Source organism: Sander vitreus, chromosome 2 (genome assembly GCF_031162955.1).
Source record: "Sander vitreus isolate 19-12246 chromosome 2, sanVit1, whole genome shotgun sequence".
NCBI classification, from domain to species: Eukaryota; Metazoa; Chordata; class Actinopteri; order Perciformes; family Percidae; genus Sander; species Sander vitreus.
The window spans coordinates 3,265,737-3,285,469 of NC_135856.1; the positions used below are offsets into that span (position 1 = coordinate 3,265,737).

Here is a 19,733-nt window from a genome sequence, read left to right on the forward strand (position 1 = left end):
TTTGTATTTTACTTGAACATACAGTACTGTAGCCTTCCCCTTGTGGGGTTAATGCACATTTGTAGTTCTTAAAGTCCAAGTTCAGTAGCAGAACACACTTAGTTCTGCACTCCTGCTTTCCAGACAGCTTTAAAAACCCCGGCACGGTGACTTATTTAGCCGTTTTATGCAAATCAAATTAAAGGGCAGCCGGGCTCATTTACCACCGTTGTCTTTGTAAATATCCCACTAAATTGTTAACTTCCTACTCACTACTGTGCAATATTTAATACTATTGATAATACTGTGCAATTCCATTACTGTGCAATATCATTACTCTCATTGTCCAATATCTTATACTCACTGAATATGATCACCATCATTGGGCAATATTCAAATAATGTGCAATAACCCACACTGCATATCACACTGTATATAAAACACTTAACTTAGTCTCAACTGTGCAAGAAAGGGTGTAAACCCCCCCCCCCCCCCTTTCTTGCCCTACTTATTTTATTTCATGTTATATTTTTTACGTATATATGTTGGCACTGGGAAAGGAGCTTTTAATCTCATTGTACATGTGTATAGTGACAATAAAAGACATTCTATCTTCTGTTGTCGTTTGGGGCAAGAAAAATGTCAAGACAGCAAGCAAATGCTGTTGTGTTGTGATTTTATTTCAAACTGAATATCTGACAAATGAAAACTAACTGAAAAGAGGTTTTCAACGAGTTCAGATTCTCTGTTATCGGTTTCACTGCGTTCAGTTCTTCCCGTCCGCCTGCGGCTCCGTGCAGGTGTCGGGCCGCAGCAGCTGGCTGAAGCGCAGCAGCTGCAGGTCCAGGGCCGGGCTGCGCTCCTTCGCCGAGGGCCAGCCCTCCCTGAAGCTCCGGACAGGCGGAGGGGGCGGGGGCAGGTCAGAGTCCGGGGGGTTGAGGTAGGTGTCGTCATGGTGATGGCAGTGGTGGTTGTTGTTGTTGTTGTGGTCTGGAGGAGCGATGCCGCTGTCGCTGCTGTAGCACCGGACCAGGAAGGCCCCGCGGCGGTGCCGGTGGTACAGCAGGCTGGCCGCCGCCAGCAGCAGCAGGATGAGCGAGCTGAGCAGGAAGAAAAGCCCGTAGACGCCCTTCGTCTCAGGCGACAGGTCCGAGCTGCAACCTGCAGGCGGACAACAGAAGTTTATATATAAAAAGGAGCACAAAATGACAGTCGGCGACATTTAAAAAAGGTGCTTTAAGCGATTGTCACGCGTTTTTTAGGATACAACATTTGTCAGATACAGCAAACATCTCACTATCCGCTAGCTGCCTGTCCCCTGAACACACCGGTCTCTGTAGACAGCCCAGGCTCCACAAACAGCAACAAAAACAAACTGGCCAACCTGCACCACCAAACAAACAAACAAACAAACAAACAAACAGTCTTCCAGCGTTCCAGCCAATAACCGACAAGGAGGATTTGGGGAGTGGGGGTTGGGGGGTTAGTGCGCAGAAGGGAGGGGGCGGGATGAGGAGGAGGGAGGGGCGAGCTAGCCTCTGTTTTGTTTGACAATACTTCAAACGTCAACAAGAAGTAACGTCACCCAACATCGCTTAGAGCACCTTTCAGAACGGCTTGTTGTTGTTGAAGGCCATATAGTCAAAATTAAATGATTTATTAAAAAATGTAATAAACTAACTTATTTCACCTGTAAATTGCTGGTAAACGACAAAAACAACCACTAGATGGGAAAAGGGTATTTTACAATAACATTGAATGCACCACAAGGCTGGCGAAGTGTGTTTCAAGTGAACGCACCGTCTGTGTTGTAACGGCAGCTGCAGACTGTTGGGACGTCCTGCTGTTGGAATCCTCTACGGTGGAACAGTCATACTTTAAACCCATTTAGCTGTCAGCATTTTAACCGTGTTTACTCCAGCTGCTAGCTAACGGTAGGCTAACGTTACCTGCTGTCTAGTATAGTGTTAACTAGCTAACGGTAGGCTAACGTTACCTGCTGTCTAGTATAGTGTTAACTAGCTAACGGTAGGCTAACGTTAGCTGCTGTTGAGTATAGTGTTAACTAGCTAACGGTAGGCTAACGTTACCTGCTGCCAAGTGCAGTGGTAACTAGCGTCACATGCACAGAGGTTTCTGTTGCCTGTAATGTCCGTTTCGGAGCATCAGAGAGAAGTGCAGGCATTTAAGTGGCACTGAAATGAGGCACCGAAATCCGCGTTGCTATTTGGTCTGGTAGATACCGGTTGTTAAACCTACATTGTGAAATTTGTTGATTCTTAGCAAAAAACACTTTGTTCTTTCACAAATATGTGCTCATTCATGTGTGATTACTTCCACCAACTAATCAAAGTATTCTCGTAAGCGTAGAATCTGACATTCAGAATCATTCACAATGCATACAGGCGAGTCGCTCGAATGACGGCCGGCATGTTGCACCTCCATCTTTAAAATACATTAGCCAAAGAGGGACATACCTCTGCCTTTCACCCTCTTACACTCAGTGGCACCCCGCACCGTGACGAATGCCAGGGGGAGATTACCCGCCCGGGAAGTGAAAAAGAATTAAAACGACAACGCGACAAGACCAAAGTTAACACTTCAGTGGCTAGAACAGCTGCGTGTAAACGATGGAGATACTAAGAGCTAATTTTGGGTTCGGCCACCATAGCAGTTAAAACGCGATCGGAATGGGAGGGGCTAGAAAGTAATATTCAGTTGGTTGTCATATACAATTTCACCACTAGATGGGAGAAATTCTTACACAATGTAGCTTTAAGGCACCGGTGCCGTATCAGCACCAACCCTAGTCACCTCTGGGGGTTGTGTCGTTTGGTTTATCTTAAATAAAAGCAGCGTGGCCGAGAGTTTAGTTAACCTGCAGGCTGCTTGCGAGATTGAGCGAGGGTGGGACAATCTGTAGGAATACTAAAACTACGTCACGCGATGTGAGGGTGCGCCTCATCCCGTTCAAGATTATGTACCGCTGCTATTGGACTCCCGCCAGATGGTTTAGAGTTGGTCTGAAAGACACACCAAATTGTTGGAAATGTAAGACAGAGGACGGCCAACTACCTCATGTCCTACGGTCCTGTGATAAGGTCCGGGAATTCTGGACCGTGATACATGATAACCTATGTGGGATTGCAGGGACCAGGGTTCTATCAGCCAAGATTATTTGCTCTGGGAGATGGGTCGGTCCTAAGCGGGATGGATAAGCACATAAGCTGGGTCCAGACTAGTTTAATGAGGATGGAAGAATGAAGGGGTGCCGTCAATCCAGGAGTGAGCTTGTGAGATGGCTCATGTTGCAAATTGTATGTTGGTAAAATAGTTATAATCACTTAAAAAAAAAAAAAAAAAACTAACCTGCAGGCTTCTTATCAACACAGGTAGTTCCTCCCGACCCCAGGCGGGACTCGTCCTGGAAGCCCGGCCTGCAGTGGCACGAGTATGAACCGAACCGGTTCACACAGTCTGCGTTAACGTCACACAGCACCATCTGGGTCCCGCACTCGTTTACATCTGAGACACACACACACACACACACACAGAGAGGACTCCTGACTCACATTGCCAGCTCTATCCCCACAGATCTGTGGAGGAAGTTATGGCTACAGCACAGATGCATTCTGGGATAGGAGGGGAACAAAAAAAAAAAAACACTGGTATTTTGGGGCATTTTGGGCCTTCATTTTTATAGGACAGATGAAGACATGAAAGGGGAGAGCGAGGGGGAATGACATGCAGCTTGTGTACTTTAGGATGCCTATAGTCAGCTGGCCATAATTAGCCGTAGAGGCTAAAGCTGCATCTTTTACTACACTGTGAATTAAGGGGGGGGACTGTCCACGATACTATAAACTACTAAAGTAAATTTAATTGGAGAAAAGTTTGCTGTGTCTCGAGGAATTGATGCATTCATACCATCACCACCGACCATAAAAAAGTAGTCTATATCCACGACGTTCCACTTTCGGGATTGCTCTGTTGCCGTCGGAAATTCCACCGGATGTCCTTTTTTCAGTCAGATGTCCGTCCCCTTCCTCTGTCTTTGTGTATTGTGCCGGTGGATTTGTGAGGACTATGGTTAACTGCTCCTCAGATCTCTGCAGGGTAAATCCAGACAGCTAGCTAGACTATCTGTCCAATCTGAGTTTTCTGTTGCACGACTAAAACTACTTTTCACCGTGCACACGTTCCACCAAAACAAGTTCCTTCCCGAGACTATTTTGCAGCGGCACCGTGACTCTGTCCGGCGCTTAGCACCGCCCAAGACGATTGCGATTGGTTTAAAGAAATGCCAATGAACCAGAGCACGTTTTTCTCCCATCCCAGAATGCCGTGTGGACTAGCCAGACCTTCCTCCGCAGCGCTGTGGAGGAAGGTCTGGCAATGCGAGACAACTCCACATTTTCTGTGTCACACTGAAGGCTCGGCCCCCGTGCTGTACCTGCAATCGACACCGAGGAGATCACAGCTTCCCATTGGCCGACGCCGACGGCCGTGGCAGAGAGGCCGTGCAGGTTGGAGTGGACAGTCTGGTGGACCTGCAGATACTCCGGCCCCTGTCCAATCTGCAGCCAGATGATGTACAGCCCTCCTGCCCTCAGTCTACACACACACATACAAATTTATGTTGCTTCACTTAACGAGAAAAAAAAGCCTTGTTTCTCATTTAACAAACAGGTTTCCTTTTTCCTTCCCTTTCCACATCTTTGAGAGGAACTAAGATGCGAGTGTAGGGCTGCAACCAACCATTCTTTTCATTGTCGATTAACGCATAGATTATGTTCTTGAATAATCGATGAGTTGTTTGGTCTAACATGTAGATCAGTGTTTCCCATAAAGCCCAAGATGTCGTCCCCAAATGTCTTGTTTTGGCCACAACTCAAAGATATTCAGTTTACTGTCACAGAGGAGAGAAGAAACTAGAACAATATTCACATTTAACAAGCTGGACATCAGAGAATTTGTTAAAAGTAAAAAAAACTGACTAATCAATTATCAAAATAGTTTTATAGTTTTTTTATCAATTTTTTAATAGTCGACAACTAATCGATAAATCTGTGCAGCTCTATGAAAGTGAAGGAAACACGGATGCAATCAAGAGACTTGAGTGGACTTTGATTTCTTTCTGCCTGCACACTTTGTGTGCTCTCTTTTAAAAAAGGAACACGCCGACTTATTGGGACTTTGTCTTATTCCCCGTATCCCCCAGAGTTAGATAAGTCCAGACATACCCTTCTCATCTCCGTGCGTGTCGTAACTGACTGACGCCCCCACCGTTCGCCTAGCTTAGCACAGACCCTGGAGGTAACCGGCTCCATCTAGCCTAGCACAGATCCTGGAGGTAACCGGCTCCATCTAGCCTAGCTTAGCACAGACCCTGGAGGTAACCGGCTCCATCTAGCCTAGCTTAGCACAGACCCTGGGATCTTGGCTCGTCTCAGCCCAGCTCAGCAGCAGACCTCGAGTAACCGGCTCCGTCTGGCCTCAGCTATCAGATCCTGGAGGTAACCGGCTCCATCTAGCCTACTGCTCCCAGTAAGTGACAAAATAACGCCAACATGTTCCTGTTTACATGTTGTGATTTGTAGATTCACAGCATGTACTAATAACAAGGTCACATGACACACAGCCATCTTCTAACCGTATACATACTGGGAACTATATTCTCAGAAGGCGAAGCACTGCTACTTCTGCTACTTGGGCGGAGTGATTAGCGCAACACCTGAAAAGCACCGTTGTTACTCTCTGCTCCTCACCACGGGGCTTCTCAGGTGCTGCAAGCAAATCACTCCGCCCAAGTAGCAGTGCTTCGCCTTCTGAGAATATAGTTCCCAGTATGTATACGGTTAGAAGATGGCTGTGTGTCATGTGACCTTGTTATTTGTACACGCTGTCACTATACAAATCACAACATGTACATAGGAACATGTTGCCGTTATTTTGTCACTTATTGGGAGCAGTAGACTAGATGGAGCCGGTTACCTCCAGGATCTGTGCTAAGCTAGGCTAGATGGAGCCGGTTACCTCCAGGATCTGTGCTAAGCTAGGCTAAATGGAGCCGGTTACCTCCAGGATCTGTGCTAAGCTAGGCTAGATGGAGCCGGTTACCTCCAGGATCTGGGCTAAGCTAGGCTAGATGGAGCCAGTTACCTCCAGGATCTGGGCTAAGCTAGACTAGATGGAGCCAGTTACCTCCAGGATCTGTGCTAAGCTAGGCTAGACGGAGCCGGTTACCTCCAGGATCTGGGCTAAGCTAGACTAGATGGAGCCAGTTACCTCCAGGATCTGTGCTAAGCTAGGCTAGATGGAGCCAGTTACCTCCAGGATCTGTGCTAAGCTAAGAGTGGGTGCGTCAGACAGAGTTACGACACGAATGGAGATGAGAAGGGTATGTCTGGACTTATCCAACTCTGGGGGATACGGGGAATAAGACAAAGTCCCAATGAGTCGACGTGTTCCTTTAAAAGGTAAATAATGTTTCAGGAGTTTTAGGAGTCGGTTGTGTACCAACCTTTTTTTTCTTTTAGTCTTCATGGACAGCGGCATATGCAGAGGCTTCAGCTGCTTGCTGATCTACAGAAACAAATCATTTTGTGATGCTTCACAAACGCTCTACACGAAGCACCTTCAACGCATTTGCTTTGTTGTCGTCAACATACCAACTCTTTTACCGACGGCAGCAGTGACAGGAACATGTCCCAGGACTCCTTTACATCCGGGATGAATTTCACTTCAACCGTCACTTCAAACAGGTGATCTGTGGAAGGACCCAAACATAGCGCCAACAGCGCGATAATGCTAAAGCAAGCTGCACAGTGTTCACTACAGTCGGACACTTTGACACCGTGCAGATAAATATATCCTACGTTTGATCCGAGTCAAAACAGGAAATACAACACCACAGTTCAGTCCGATACTCACCGCCAGGAAGATGAGGAACTTCAGAGTGATTTCTGATGTGGACTACAAGAGAAACACAAAGTCAAACAGATTTAGTTACACTGCAGCTGCAGATTAATACAAAATATACATCAACTAATAAATGATCTATTGTTATGAATAGTGTCGGTGTATAGTGTTTCTCCCTGCAGCTCAGGATGGAAACCTTTACATTTTTCTATCCTGCTTCTGTTACAAATCTGCGGGGACCAATAACAAACTGGCTTATCCACCTGGCGCGCTATTGGCCGGTTTAACACGATGACGATAGAGAAGCGACCAAGCAGCTTTTTGTTTACATTCAACATGGCGGCCACCGAAGTGCAGCAACCCGTTGATGCCGCTGTCGCTTCCGTTTTAAAAGATTTCAAAAGCATGTTCTCTCTGAAAACGGAACAGAAACTTGCACTGGAACAATTCCTACAAAAGAAGGATGCGTTTGCCTTACTATTACCAGCTAGACCCGCTGGTGGCCAAAAGAATGGAGCTCAGATCAGATCAAACCCCGTTGTTGCGGTCGTGTCACCGCTCTGCAAAGTACGTCACCCGGATCGTTGGTCCGATTGGTTGAAGGACTATCCAATTGCGTACAGAGTCACGTGAACTACGCCCGTTGATCACGCCTCTTGTGCAGTAGAAAACACAGAGCAGACTCCCCAGACTAATGTTCAATCTTAAAAGATTGAGCTCGGTCTGGTGATGGCCAGACTATGTCTAGACCACTTTGTAATTTACAGAGGCTCAACAATTTCCCACGAGCAAGCATTTGCAACAGTGGCGAGGAAAAACTTGCATTTTACAGGCCGAAAACCTCGGACAGACCCTGACTCTTGGTTGGCGGCCATCTGCCAGTTGGGACACAGAGACACGGATACCGACATACAGAAATATGATTCATAATAATTATAGCAGTTGACATGATGCGCCGTGGTACTTATAGTGACAATACCAATAATTGAACTATGACTAGATTCATTTCATCCATTTTATGGATATATTATCTTTATTGTGACTATTATTGCCACTGTTCATCACCCCCCCCCCAACCGGCACCGTCAGACACCGCCTACCAAGAGTCCGGGTCTGTCCCAGGTTTCTCCCTAAAAAGAGTTTTTCCTCACCACTGTCACACTAAATGCTTTTGCTCTTGGGGGAATTACTGGAATTGTTGGGTCTTTGTAAATTATAGAGTGTGGTCTAGACCTCCTATCTGTAAAGTGTCCTGAGATAACTCTTGTTATGATTTGATACTATAAATAAAATTGAATCCATTTTAAAAATCTAGCAGATGTAGAAAAAAAAACAGGACATTTTAAGTTACACGCACAGTTATCCGACAGTACTTTTGAGCATACATCAAAAGCTCATGTAAAACATCTCGGTGACTGAGTGTAAAACACAAATGGACTCACGCTTTCCTCGGTGGTCCGACAGCGGCTCCACCATGTTGGGCTGAGGAAGAGGTGGCTCAGTCTCCTCTGGTTCTGCTGCTTCAGAGAGAGAAGGAAGCCGGTTTGGCATTTCCTCCACCAAAAGCCTTTCTTCCTCCGACAGCCTCTCTTCCTCTGGACGTACAGCTTCCTCTGGATGCGTCGAAGCTTCCTCTGGATGCGTCGAAGCTCCCTCTGGATGCGTCGAAGCTCCCTCTGGATGCGTCGAAGCTCCCTCTGGATGCGTCGAAGCTCCCTCTGGATGCGTCGAAGCTCCCTCTGGATGCGTCGAAGCTCCCTCTGGATGCGTCGAAGCTCCCTCTGGATGCGTCGAAGCTCCCTCCACATCAGCAGCCGGGCTGTCCGTGGCGGTTTTGAGCGGCTCCTGGCTCTGACCGCCGCGTTGCTGCTGTGAAGATGCAGGAGGGACGGCTGAGTCAGACTGGCGCGAAGGGGTTTTAGAGGCACCCCTTCCCGATCGAGAGGTCCCCTGTGTGGATGCCGAGACTGGATGGTGGTTTTCATCCACCTGAGTGTAAATACAGAGTGGAAGAATTTCTCAGAGAATAACAAAATGCAAATAAATACTTTTATAAAAACGGTGAACATGGATGTGATTTATTAGATAGAGAGATACGTACACACAATTTATAGTTTTACAGTTTGTTTCCATTGAGTTAAGGGAACTCTGTATTTCTATTAGTGTATCCTGGGCTGTGGTGCAGGGTCAGGGTGGCAGCAGTCACAGGTGGAAGAAGAACTTCAATCTTTTACTTAAGTAAAAGTAGCAATATCACAGTGTAGAAATACTTTTACATTCTTAAAAAGGTCCTATGACATGCTGCTTTTTGGATGCTTTTATATAGGCCTTAGTGGTCCCCTAATACTGTATCTGAAGTCTCTTTTATATAGACCTTAGTGGTCCCCTAATACTGTATCTGAAGTCTCTTTTATATAGACCTTAGTGGTCCCCTAATACTGTATCTGAAGTCTCTTTCCCGAAATTCAGCCTTGGTGCAGAATTTCAGCCACTAGAGCCAGTCCCACAATGAGCTTTCCTTAGGATGTGCCATTTCTGTGTCTGTAGCTTTAAATGCTATTGAGGACGAGAGGAGGGGGGGGCAAGGTGGAGGGTGGGGGTGTGGCCTTGACCAACTGCCCCTTTGCTCGTTTGAAAGCCATGTCGTCTCTCTCTCTCTCTCTCTCTGGGCGGGCAAAGCAGAGAAAGGGGAGGTAACCTTTCTCCTTATGACATCATATAGGGAAGATTCCTGATTGGCCCATCTGAGCTTTCATTTTCTCAAAGGCAGAGCAGGATACCCAGGGCTCGGTTTACACCTATCACCATTTCTAGCCACTGGGGGACCATAGGCAGGCTGGGGGAACTCATATTAATGTGAAAAAACCTCATAAAGTGAAATTTTCATGCCAAGGGACCTTGAAAAGTACACACGGCAATAAACTGGTATGAGCAAACAAGATTTAACAATGTATAAAATAATTTAAAGAGCTCACGTTACTGTATTGTGTCAGTTAACTTCATTTAATATTGTATGTGGCGCTCCCGAAACTATTTTGCAGAGCCACCGTCGCTGTGTACAGAGCTTAGCGCCGCCCAAGACGATTGTGATTGGGTGAAAGAAATGCAAACAACCCAGAGCAGATTTTTCCTCCTATCCCAGAACATGTGTGGTGTAGCCAGACCTTAGTCCACAGCGCTGTGGAGATAGAGCTGGCAATGCAAGACTATGATCCACCCACCTCAGTGTCTGTGGCCTCCTCGGGCTCCGTCCCGTCTGAAGATGGACTAAAATAATCATACGTAAGATCAGAACTAGCCGGCGACGGGTGCTCTGACTCCAGCTGTTCACCGTTGCTAACACGTTCATTGAAGTCCGAGATTCCAGGAGATGGTTCTGACTCCCTGTTTGGGAATCCCTCCTGCGGGTTGTAAACCACCGGGGGTCCAAAGGCCTGGTAGCGGCCGTAGAAGCCCCTGTAGGGCGAGCTGGGCCAGCCGCCAATCAGCTGCACCACATACAGAGTGTTGGACGAGGACGTGTACGTGGCCTCCCGCCAGCACTTCTGCAGGACTTTGTGAGCCTTTAAATGTCCGATGGGCTCGTCCACGTGGACCTGGTCATCTTTGAGGTGGCAGGCGTCGATGGGGGTCAGGTCCTCCAGGTCGAGATGGATCCTCTTTGCCGGGTCCACCTGGATGGTCCAGTTGCACCACAGCGGCGGGTTGGAGCACAGGTAATCCGGGGAGAAGAACTCGCCGGCATCGCTCTGCAGCAGCTGCTGGCAGCTCCGCAGGGCGTAGAAGGCCCTGCCGTCGCCTCTGGGTGCATCTGAGATTAGATAGACTTTCTTAAATTTCATCACACACACACATCACACATATAGAATATACAAGAAATAATAAATAGGATTGAATACAAGAACAAATATTCAAGACTTAAGGTAAAAAAATAACCAAAGTATGTACAGACGTACACTACCGGTCAAAAGTTTGGAGTCACTTAGAAATTTCCATTCCACTCCATTATAGACAGAATACCAGCTGAGATCAGTTGCATTTTTTTTTTTTTTTTTTTTAAACCAGGGCAGCAGTTTTCAGATTACTTTATGTGCTTACATAGTGTAATGTAATAATTGCAAAAGGGTTCTGCAATGTTTTCTCAGTTAGCCTTTTAAAATATCAGATTAGTAAACAGAATGAGCCTTTGGACCATTGGATGAATGGTTGCTAATAATGAGCAATGTAGATATTGCATTAAAGATCAGCCACTTCTTTCTACAACAGTCGAGAAACCTTTTGCAATTATGTAAACACATAATGTAATCTGAAAACTGCTGCCCTGTAGTAATATTCAGTTGGTATATACAATTTCACCACTAGATGGGAGAAATTCTTACAAAATGTAGTTTTTTGGAGTTTCAACATTCAGGAACTGGTTTTAAATCTCTCTGAATCTCTCTCTTTCAGATATTTTTTGCTGAAACTATCAGAAAGGTAATATTTCCTATTTTACTACAACAGACCAGCAGCTACAGTATGCCTTTAAAGAACACGGTGAAGTCTTCTTCCTTTGGGCCATAAAAACACAGAGCGAGACACACACTGTTGCACTGGCTGACATGTTCCTTCATCACCCACCCACCCACACCCCACACACAAGTTTATTCTGACTCAGTCCCACACACACGGTCCTTAAACTCACAGAGAAAAGAAGAGTAAAGCCACACATTTAAAATACCTTCAGGTTGAGTCTCACCTGGAGGCTGGTTGGCTTCTTCTCGGTTTACCTACAAACACAAGAAAACACACAATTATGTTGCACCATGTTTTAAAGTATTAACATAAAAACAAGCTGATTTCACAGCCTTTACCTGTGTGTCACTGAGTTTCCACAATATACCAAATACGAGCAGCACGCTTTTAAAGCTAAAGACGTTCTTCCGTGGCATTTTTTCATCTAAACTTTGTCTGTTAAACTACTTTAAATGTGTGAAACAATGAAGTCAAGTTGAGTCTCACAGCTTCAGTTAAACTGCTGTTTTCCTTTCCTGTGTGAGCAGCTGAAATTCATCAACTAGCTGATTGAGTTTCTTTTTTTTCTGGATGTCACGTCAGCATCATACTTGTCCACCAGAGGTCCCTGTTGTATTTCACATTCTGTTTTTCAGGTAATTTCTGCTTTACAATACATGCACTTTTTTTTACATATTCTTTTGCAAATCACATAGCTGTTTGTGTCTGTTTGCAGTTCATTTACCATCTGTAAAACTGAGTTTCTCCACAAAGAATCATGAATATCCAACACTTTAAATCTTGTGTTTACAAGATATAAGCTCATAGATTTCTTGGAAATAAGTCATTTAGCATAAATAAGCCTAAAAAATAGACTTGAAGTCTAATTGTATAAGAGGGGGCAGCCCTAAAGTCTAAGTCGGTGGTCGGAGTTTCCCCCACAGTCCTGCCTCAGATTAACTCACTGTACCCCTTCATTAATTCCCAATGTATGTTCCAAATGTATAACACTATTCAGTATATAAAAGTTTTTTAATTTATTACACTTGTTGAACGGTCAATATAAAGGTTGGCTTGGTCAGCAATCATACTGAGTTACTAGCCTACCACTAACATTACTTAACGCTAACTATTACAACTGTTTAGCCATTACTTTAAGCTAACTATTACAGCCGTTTAGCCATTACTTTATGCTAACTATTACAGCCGTTTAGCCATTACTTTAAGCTAACTATTTCAACAGTTTATTCATTACTTTAAGCTAACTATTTCAACAGTTTAGCCATTCCTTTATGCTAACTATTACAGCCGTTTAGCCATTACTTTAAGCTAACTATTACAGCCGTTTAGCCATTACTTTAAGCTAACTATTACAGCCGTTTAGCCATTACTTTAAGCTAACTATTACAGCCATTTAGCCATTACTTTATGCTAACTATTACAGCCGTTTAGCCATTACTTTAAGCTAACTATTACAGCCATTTAGCCATTACTTTATGCTAACTATTACAGCCGTTTAGCCATTACTTTATGCTAACTATTACAGCCGTTTAGCCATTACTTTAAGCTAACTATTACAGCCATTTAGCCATTACTTTATGCTAACTATTACAGCCGTTTAGCCATTACTTTAAGCTAACTATTACAGCCGTTTAGCCATTACTTTATGCTAACTATTACAGCCGTTTAGCCATTACTTTATGCTAACTATTACAGCCGTTTAGCCATTACTTTAAGCTAACTATTACAGCCGTTTAGCCATTACTTTATGCTAACTATTTCACCATTTACCCATTACTTTTAGCTATGACCGTTTAGCCATTACTTTAAGCTAACTATTTCAACCGTTTAGCCATTACTTTAAGCTAACTATTTCAACAGTTTAGCCATTCCTTTATGCTAACTATTTACAGCCGTTTAGCCATTACTTTATGCTAACTATTTCAACAGTTTATTCATTACTTTAAGCTAACTATTTCAACAGTTTAGCCATTCCTTTATGCTAACTATTAGTAGCCGTTTAGCCATTACTTTATGCTAACTATTACAGCCGTTTAGCCATTACTTTAAGCTAACTATTACAGCCGTTTAGCCATTACTTTATGCTAACTATTACAGCCGTTTAGCCATTACTTTAAGCTAATTATTTACAGCCGTTTAGCCATTACTTTATGCTAACTATTTACAGCCGTTTAGCCATTACTTTAAGCTAACTATTTCAACCGTTTAGCCATTACTTTAGGCTAACTATTTCAACAGTTTATTCATTACTTTAAGCTAACTATTTCAACAGTTTAGCCATTCCTTTATGCTAACTATTACAGCCGTTTAGCCATTACTTTATGCTAACTATTTCAACAGTTTATTCATTACTTTAAGCTAACTATTTCAACAGTTTAGCCATTACTTTATGCTAACTATTACAGCCGTTTAGCCATTACTTTAAGCTAACTATTACAGCCGTTTAGCCATTACTTTAAGCTAACTATTACAGCCGTTTAGCCATTACTTTATGCTAACTATTACAGCCGTTTAGCCATTACTTTATGCTAACTATTTACAGCCGTTTAGCCATTACTTTAAGCTAACTATTACAGCCGTTTAGCCATTACTTTATGCTAACTATTACAGCCGTTTAGCCATTACTTTATGCTAACTATTACAGCCGTTTAGCCATTACTTTAAGCTAACTATTACAGCCGTTTAGCCATTACTTTATGCTAACTATTACAGCCGTTTAGCCATTACTTTATGCTAACTATTACAGCCGTTTAGCCATTACTTTAAGCTAACTATTACAGCCGTTTAGCCATTACTTTATGCTAACTATTACAGCCGTTTAGCCATTACTTTAAGCTAACTATTTCAACCGTTTAGCCATTACTTTAGGCTAACTATTTCAACAGTTTATTCATTACTTTAAGCTAACTATTTCAACAGTTTAGCCATTCCTTTATGCTAACTATTACAGCCGTTTAGCCATTACTTTATGCTAACTATTTCAACAGTTTATTCATTACTTTAAGCTAACTATTTCAACAGTTTAGCCATTCCTTTATGCTAACTATTAGAGCCGTTTAGCCATTACTTTATGCTAACTATTACAGCCGTTTAGCCATTACTTTAAGCTAACTATTACAGCCATTTAGCCATTACTTTATGCTAACTATTACAGCCGTTTAGCCATTACTTTAAGCTAACTATTACAGCCGTTTAGCCATTACTTTATGCTAACTATTACAGCCGTTTAGCCATTACTTTAAGCTAACTATTTCAACCGTTTAGCCATTACTTTAGGCTAACTATTTCAACAGTTTATTCATTACTTTAAGCTAACTATTTCAACAGTTTAGCCATTCCTTTATGCTAACTATTACAGCCGTTTAGCCATTACTTTATGCTAACTATTTCAACAGTTTATTCATTACTTTAAGCTAACTATTTCAACAGTTTAGCCATTACTTTATGCTAACTATTACAGCCATTTAGCCATTACTTTATGCTAACTATTACAGCCGTTTAGCCATTACTTTAAGCTAACTATTACAGCCGTTTAGCCATTACTTTATGCTAACTATTACAGCCGTTTAGCCATTACTTTATGCTAACTATTACAGCCGTTTAGCCATTACTTTAAGCTAACTATTACAGCCGTTTAGCCATTACTTTATGCTAACTATTACAGCCGTTTAGCCATTAGGGGAGAGCCAGGACAATTGAAACACTTTTTAATTACACGTAATTTACAAAGCGATCATATCGCACTGAAATCTAATATTTTGTGACTAGCAAACTACACCTATCATCTGTCAAATACAGTTACATTTTCAGCTTTGAACAAAACCGTTCAGGAATTATTACAGCAAAAGTGGGACGTGCGTAATGTTTCATTCGGCCCTCCTGGCCGGGACAATTGAAACAGCATGGGGGGACTGATGAAACATACAGTTTAAGCCACTTAAACTTCCCACAACTTCAATATTTTACTACATATCATGAATGGTACTCCCAAAAGGTGTTATTTTAGATAGATTGTTGCTGGGCTATACGTCTTAGTGAATGTCTGTTAACAACTAACTAATCGCCGTCATCATGAAGTGGTTATTGAAATATCATGCACTGTGGATGATTTTGCCAACAGTAAGTTTTCCCATTTATATCATGTTTCTATTGTGGAAAATGTCGTTTCACTAGGTTTTTACGTGGCTTAGGGCACTGCACATCCAAATAAGTTCCCTTAACGACCCACAGCCCGTCAGTCTCCATAGGATAACATGGGAAAACTCAACCCCCTACCTGGTGGAGCTCAAATATATTTTCATCTTTCTAAAACTGCTTTTCCATGTCTCACCTCCATAAATTATTGTATGAACACAGATATTTGTACATTTACTTAAAATACATGGAGTTACAGCCAGGTCGGGATGGTTGAAACAGCTGTTTCAACCATCCCAACATAGACATATGCCATTATAGCTTGTTTTGCTTTCTATGTAAACAAGCATGCAAAATGAAGGTCTGGGATTGTGGAGAACACTAAATGGTCTACTGAATAAGCATGTAGTCCAACCTTTAAATGAAAAACACTCATTTATAATCGAAAAAATGTAACCGCTAATGAAGTTTACTTCGGACCATCAAAACTCGTTTATCGCCTACTGTAACTCTGTGATAAAAGGAAATAACAGGAAGATATTTTGTCACTTTTTTCAACATTCTTTTATAATAATAAAAAAAATTCAAATGCTATGAAATTGAATAAAACTTGTGAAGAGCGTCCATGTTGTTTCTTTTGAAAATTTGGTATAGAAACTTTTTGAAAATGGGTCAAATTTGACCTGAGGACAACAGGGAGGGTTAACCATCTCAGAGTATGTGCTTAAATCTAAGTCAGTGATTGTACGCATGTCAACCGGTTACAGCTGTGCACATTGGCTGTGCCTGTTAACCTCCTTGTGTTTCTTTGCAAGACCCCCTCCAATTCACTAGGTAGCACTGTCATGGAGCTATGCCATGCTTATGGGTGTCATCTACTGTGTCAATCTCGAGTACCCAGAAGCCATGAAGTATTCTTTAGAGTTTCTTCAAAGAGTGGTGATGAAGATAAACCCAGACCAAGCATCTGCTAGAGTACATGGGCTAAGAAACAGAATCCTGAGGTACAGATTGTAACTCCTGTCTTTGTTTTCTCACGTTTCTCATATAGAAAGGGTTTCTGTCAAAATGCATTGTTTTTTTTATACACTTAAACATTTAACACTGTTCTGTACTGTAAAAAAAACAGGATTTGGGGCGGCCTCTAGCTCACTTTCTATATTTTCAATGGAATAGTACTTTAGGAGGAGTTTTGTGCATTGTTTTTTATTCTCATTATTACCACTCAGCATTCACAATGTTGCAGAATTACAGAAGAATTTAGCTGGACAGTCTTTTTTTATTTTTGTACACTAAGACTAAAACTTTAAGCACGGACTCCCAGCATTTAAGGGACTGATATTGGCCCAGTTCATTTTCTTGGACTGATGAGGTGATTGTTTCTGCTCAGGCAGACACATTTTATTCAACATATACTGCATGTTTAAAGGTGCTCTAAGCGATGTCGCACGTTTTTTTAGGCTACAACATTCTTTGTCACATACAGCAAACATCTCACTATCCCTAGCTAGGTATAGAGCTAGCCTCCGTTTTGTTTGACAATACTTTGAACGTCAACAAGAACACCTTTAGTTGAAGGGGGAGGGATAAGGGGTTTGGCCAATTTCCCCTATAAATGTTCATCTGACTGTTCACTGCAGCAGCAACGTCCCTTCAAGGAGAAGAAAACGTCACAGTCTTCAGAGCATCTGTCAGACATCTTTCTTCACCAAAGCAGGTACATGAAATGAGAAGGTGTACATTTTTTAGCTGACAGTCATACACCTGAAGAGACTCTAAAATGTGATGTGTGTCATGTCATTTTGTTTTGTCTAACTACTGTGGAGAGCTTCTGTTTGTAAGTTATTTAGCCGGATTTCTTAAAAGTCTGTTAACAGATTTGCAAACATTTCTAGAAATACAAATATTAATGCATATTTGTGTATTTCTGTCCCCTCCAGCAGAAGATCCTACTGGCAACAGACACAAAGGTTAATTATTTATGTTCTTTAATGGACTCTGTTATTAAACCTGATCTGTGTGCAGATGGCTGGTCTGTGCTGGATGGTTGTGGTTCTGGCCTTCTTCCTGTATGACAGTGTGACTGCTAGGGAACATAAGCTGCTTGCAGGTATCGCAAAAGGCATCAAGAATGAGTAAGTCCACAAAACCTGTTTGCCTAAGTAACATTTCTCTGGTTCCGCTTGTTAAATGTGAATATTGTTCTAGTTTCTTCTCTCCTCTGTGACAGTAATCTGAATATCTTTGAGTTGTGGACAAAACAAGACATTTGAGGACGTCATCTTGGGGCTTTTTGGGAAACACTGATCCACATGTTTCACCATTTTCTGACATTTTATAAACCAAACAAGTAATCCATTCATCCAGAAAATAATCTACAGATTAATCGACGATGAAAATAGTCGTTAGTTGCAGCCCTAGCTATCTGTGACTCTTTGGGTATGATATGCAGTGTTTACTCAAACAAACAGTAACATTAATCATCTCAATCCTCATTTCTGACCCAGCAGAAGTGTGTGGTGGTCTGTATCTGCAGAGACCCTGCCCTCTGACTTAGGGTTATGTTGTAGCGCTGCTTGTTTTTAATGTTTTTATGAAATATATGTATTGACTGCATGATCATATCACTGTATTATTTACTGCCATGCCATGTGAGTAACACTGTTTTAGACTGTTATTTATTATCTGCTCTAGCTTTTCCAAAGTTTTAGACACAGATATTGTAATAATAATCATTGTGAAATTGCATGTTTGTTTTTTTTTATTGAAAAAGTAACATTTTCTTGAGGAAGGACCCCTAAAGCCCCCGCCAAATACGTGAACCTAAAGCCCAGTTCAGACCAAAGATTTGCGATGAGACGAGTTGAAACTCGCAACTTCTTCCAACGCGCCGGTCTGCAGCGTTCTGAAGGCTGCCAGTTCACACCAATGAGACGAGATCGTCTCCATAACAACGCCTCTTTGTACTTCCTTTCTAACTTCTGACTTTTAGGCTTTTTGTAGCTGGATATATCATTTGTTTCGTCTAAATATGAATGTAGATAACGTTAGTGATAGTGAGATGCTTGCTACAGTTACATTTCTAGTGATGAATCGGTGAAAACACGTTTTATTTCTCTGATTCACGGCTTTGTTCTAACGCCGCTGGGCGCTCCCTCTCTTCAGTCTCTCTCTATCTCGCTCCACCATATAATGTTACCGTGCTTTCGGGTGATCGTTGAGGCTCTGCCATTTCATTTTATAGTTTGCCATTTTATAGTTTATAGCTGACTTGACCAGCTGACTTCTCTATTGGCTGTTGAAACAGGAGATGTCTCTTACGTTCTAAAACTAGCCTCTGGAGACTCCACCAGCTGACTTCTCTATTGGCTGTTGGAACAGGAGACGTCTCTTACGTTCTAAAACCAGCCTCTGGAGACTCGGCCAGCTGACTTCTCTATTGGCTGTTGGAACAGGAGACGTCTCTTACGCTCTAAAACCAGCCTCTGGAGACTCCACCAGCTGACTTCTCTATTGGCTGTTGGAACAGGAGACGTCTCTTACGCTCTAAAACCAGCCTCTGGAGACTCCACCAGCTGACTTCTCTATTGGCTGTTGAAACAGGAGATGTCTCTTACGCTCTAAAACCAGCCTCTGGAGACTCCACCAGCTGACTTCTCTATTGGCTGTTGGAACAGGAGACGTCTCTTACGTTCTAAAACCAGCCTCTGGAGACTCCACTAGCTGAGTCACAGCGAAACCATCAGCTAGTTTGAGTCGAGCTGAGACGGGCCGCTTCAGACCGCTGCAACTTTTCCCTGCGACGTTCTAAAATGACTTTGTCTCATCGCGAATCTTTGGTCTGAACTGCGCTTAAATCTTCCACAAACTTAGGGAAAACACTGCCATTGATTATACACAATGTTCATTTTAATATCCATTTATTTGTATGTTGTTTTCTGCTAAACTTGATTTAGTCTGATTATTCAGTTGGACTCTACATAAGTCTACAAAAGCTACTTTCTCTCAGGCTGAGGTATCCATAGGGCCTTTAAAACTAAACATGTTAGGGACAACATTAAATCTGTTTTCTTGTTTCATCAATCCATTATAATTCTGAATTACTTCTTTATTCATACTCACACAATTCAAACTTTCTACCTTTTTTCCCCCATGCATGATTTTCTTTTATGGATATTTAATGA

At 42.5% G+C, this 19,733-nt stretch overlaps 1 protein-coding gene across 1 annotated transcript; it reads right to left on the minus strand.

Moving 5' to 3' along the window:
• Positions 1-716: 716 nt before the first annotated feature.
• Positions 717-11,831, minus strand: LOC144530909 (uncharacterized). The gene is made up of 10 exons (XM_078270669.1): positions 11,754-11,831; positions 11,639-11,669; positions 10,122-10,711; positions 8,343-8,867; positions 6,858-6,954; positions 6,651-6,748; positions 6,503-6,564; positions 4,433-4,593; positions 3,349-3,504; positions 717-1,140 (listed from the first exon to the last, which is right to left on the minus strand). The coding sequence occupies exons 1-10, from the start codon at positions 11,829-11,831 to the stop codon at positions 746-748; spliced, it is 2,193 nt and encodes a 730-aa protein (XP_078126795.1). The 3' UTR covers positions 717-745.
• Between the last annotated feature and the right edge of the window lie 7,902 nt (positions 11,832-19,733).

Coding starts and splice junctions, on each gene's coding strand:
- LOC144530909 (XM_078270669.1), bottom strand. CDS start 11,831: ATGCCACGGAAGAACGTCTTTAGCTTTAAAAGCGTGCTGCTCGTATTT. Junction 11,670..11,753: donor GGAAACTCAGTGACACACAG/GTAAAGGCTGTG, acceptor TTGTGTTTGTAG/GTAAACCGAGAAGAAGCCAA. Junction 6,749..6,857: donor TGTTTTGACTCGGATCAAAC/GTAGGATATATT, acceptor GTCCTTCCACAG/ATCACCTGTTTGAAGTGACG.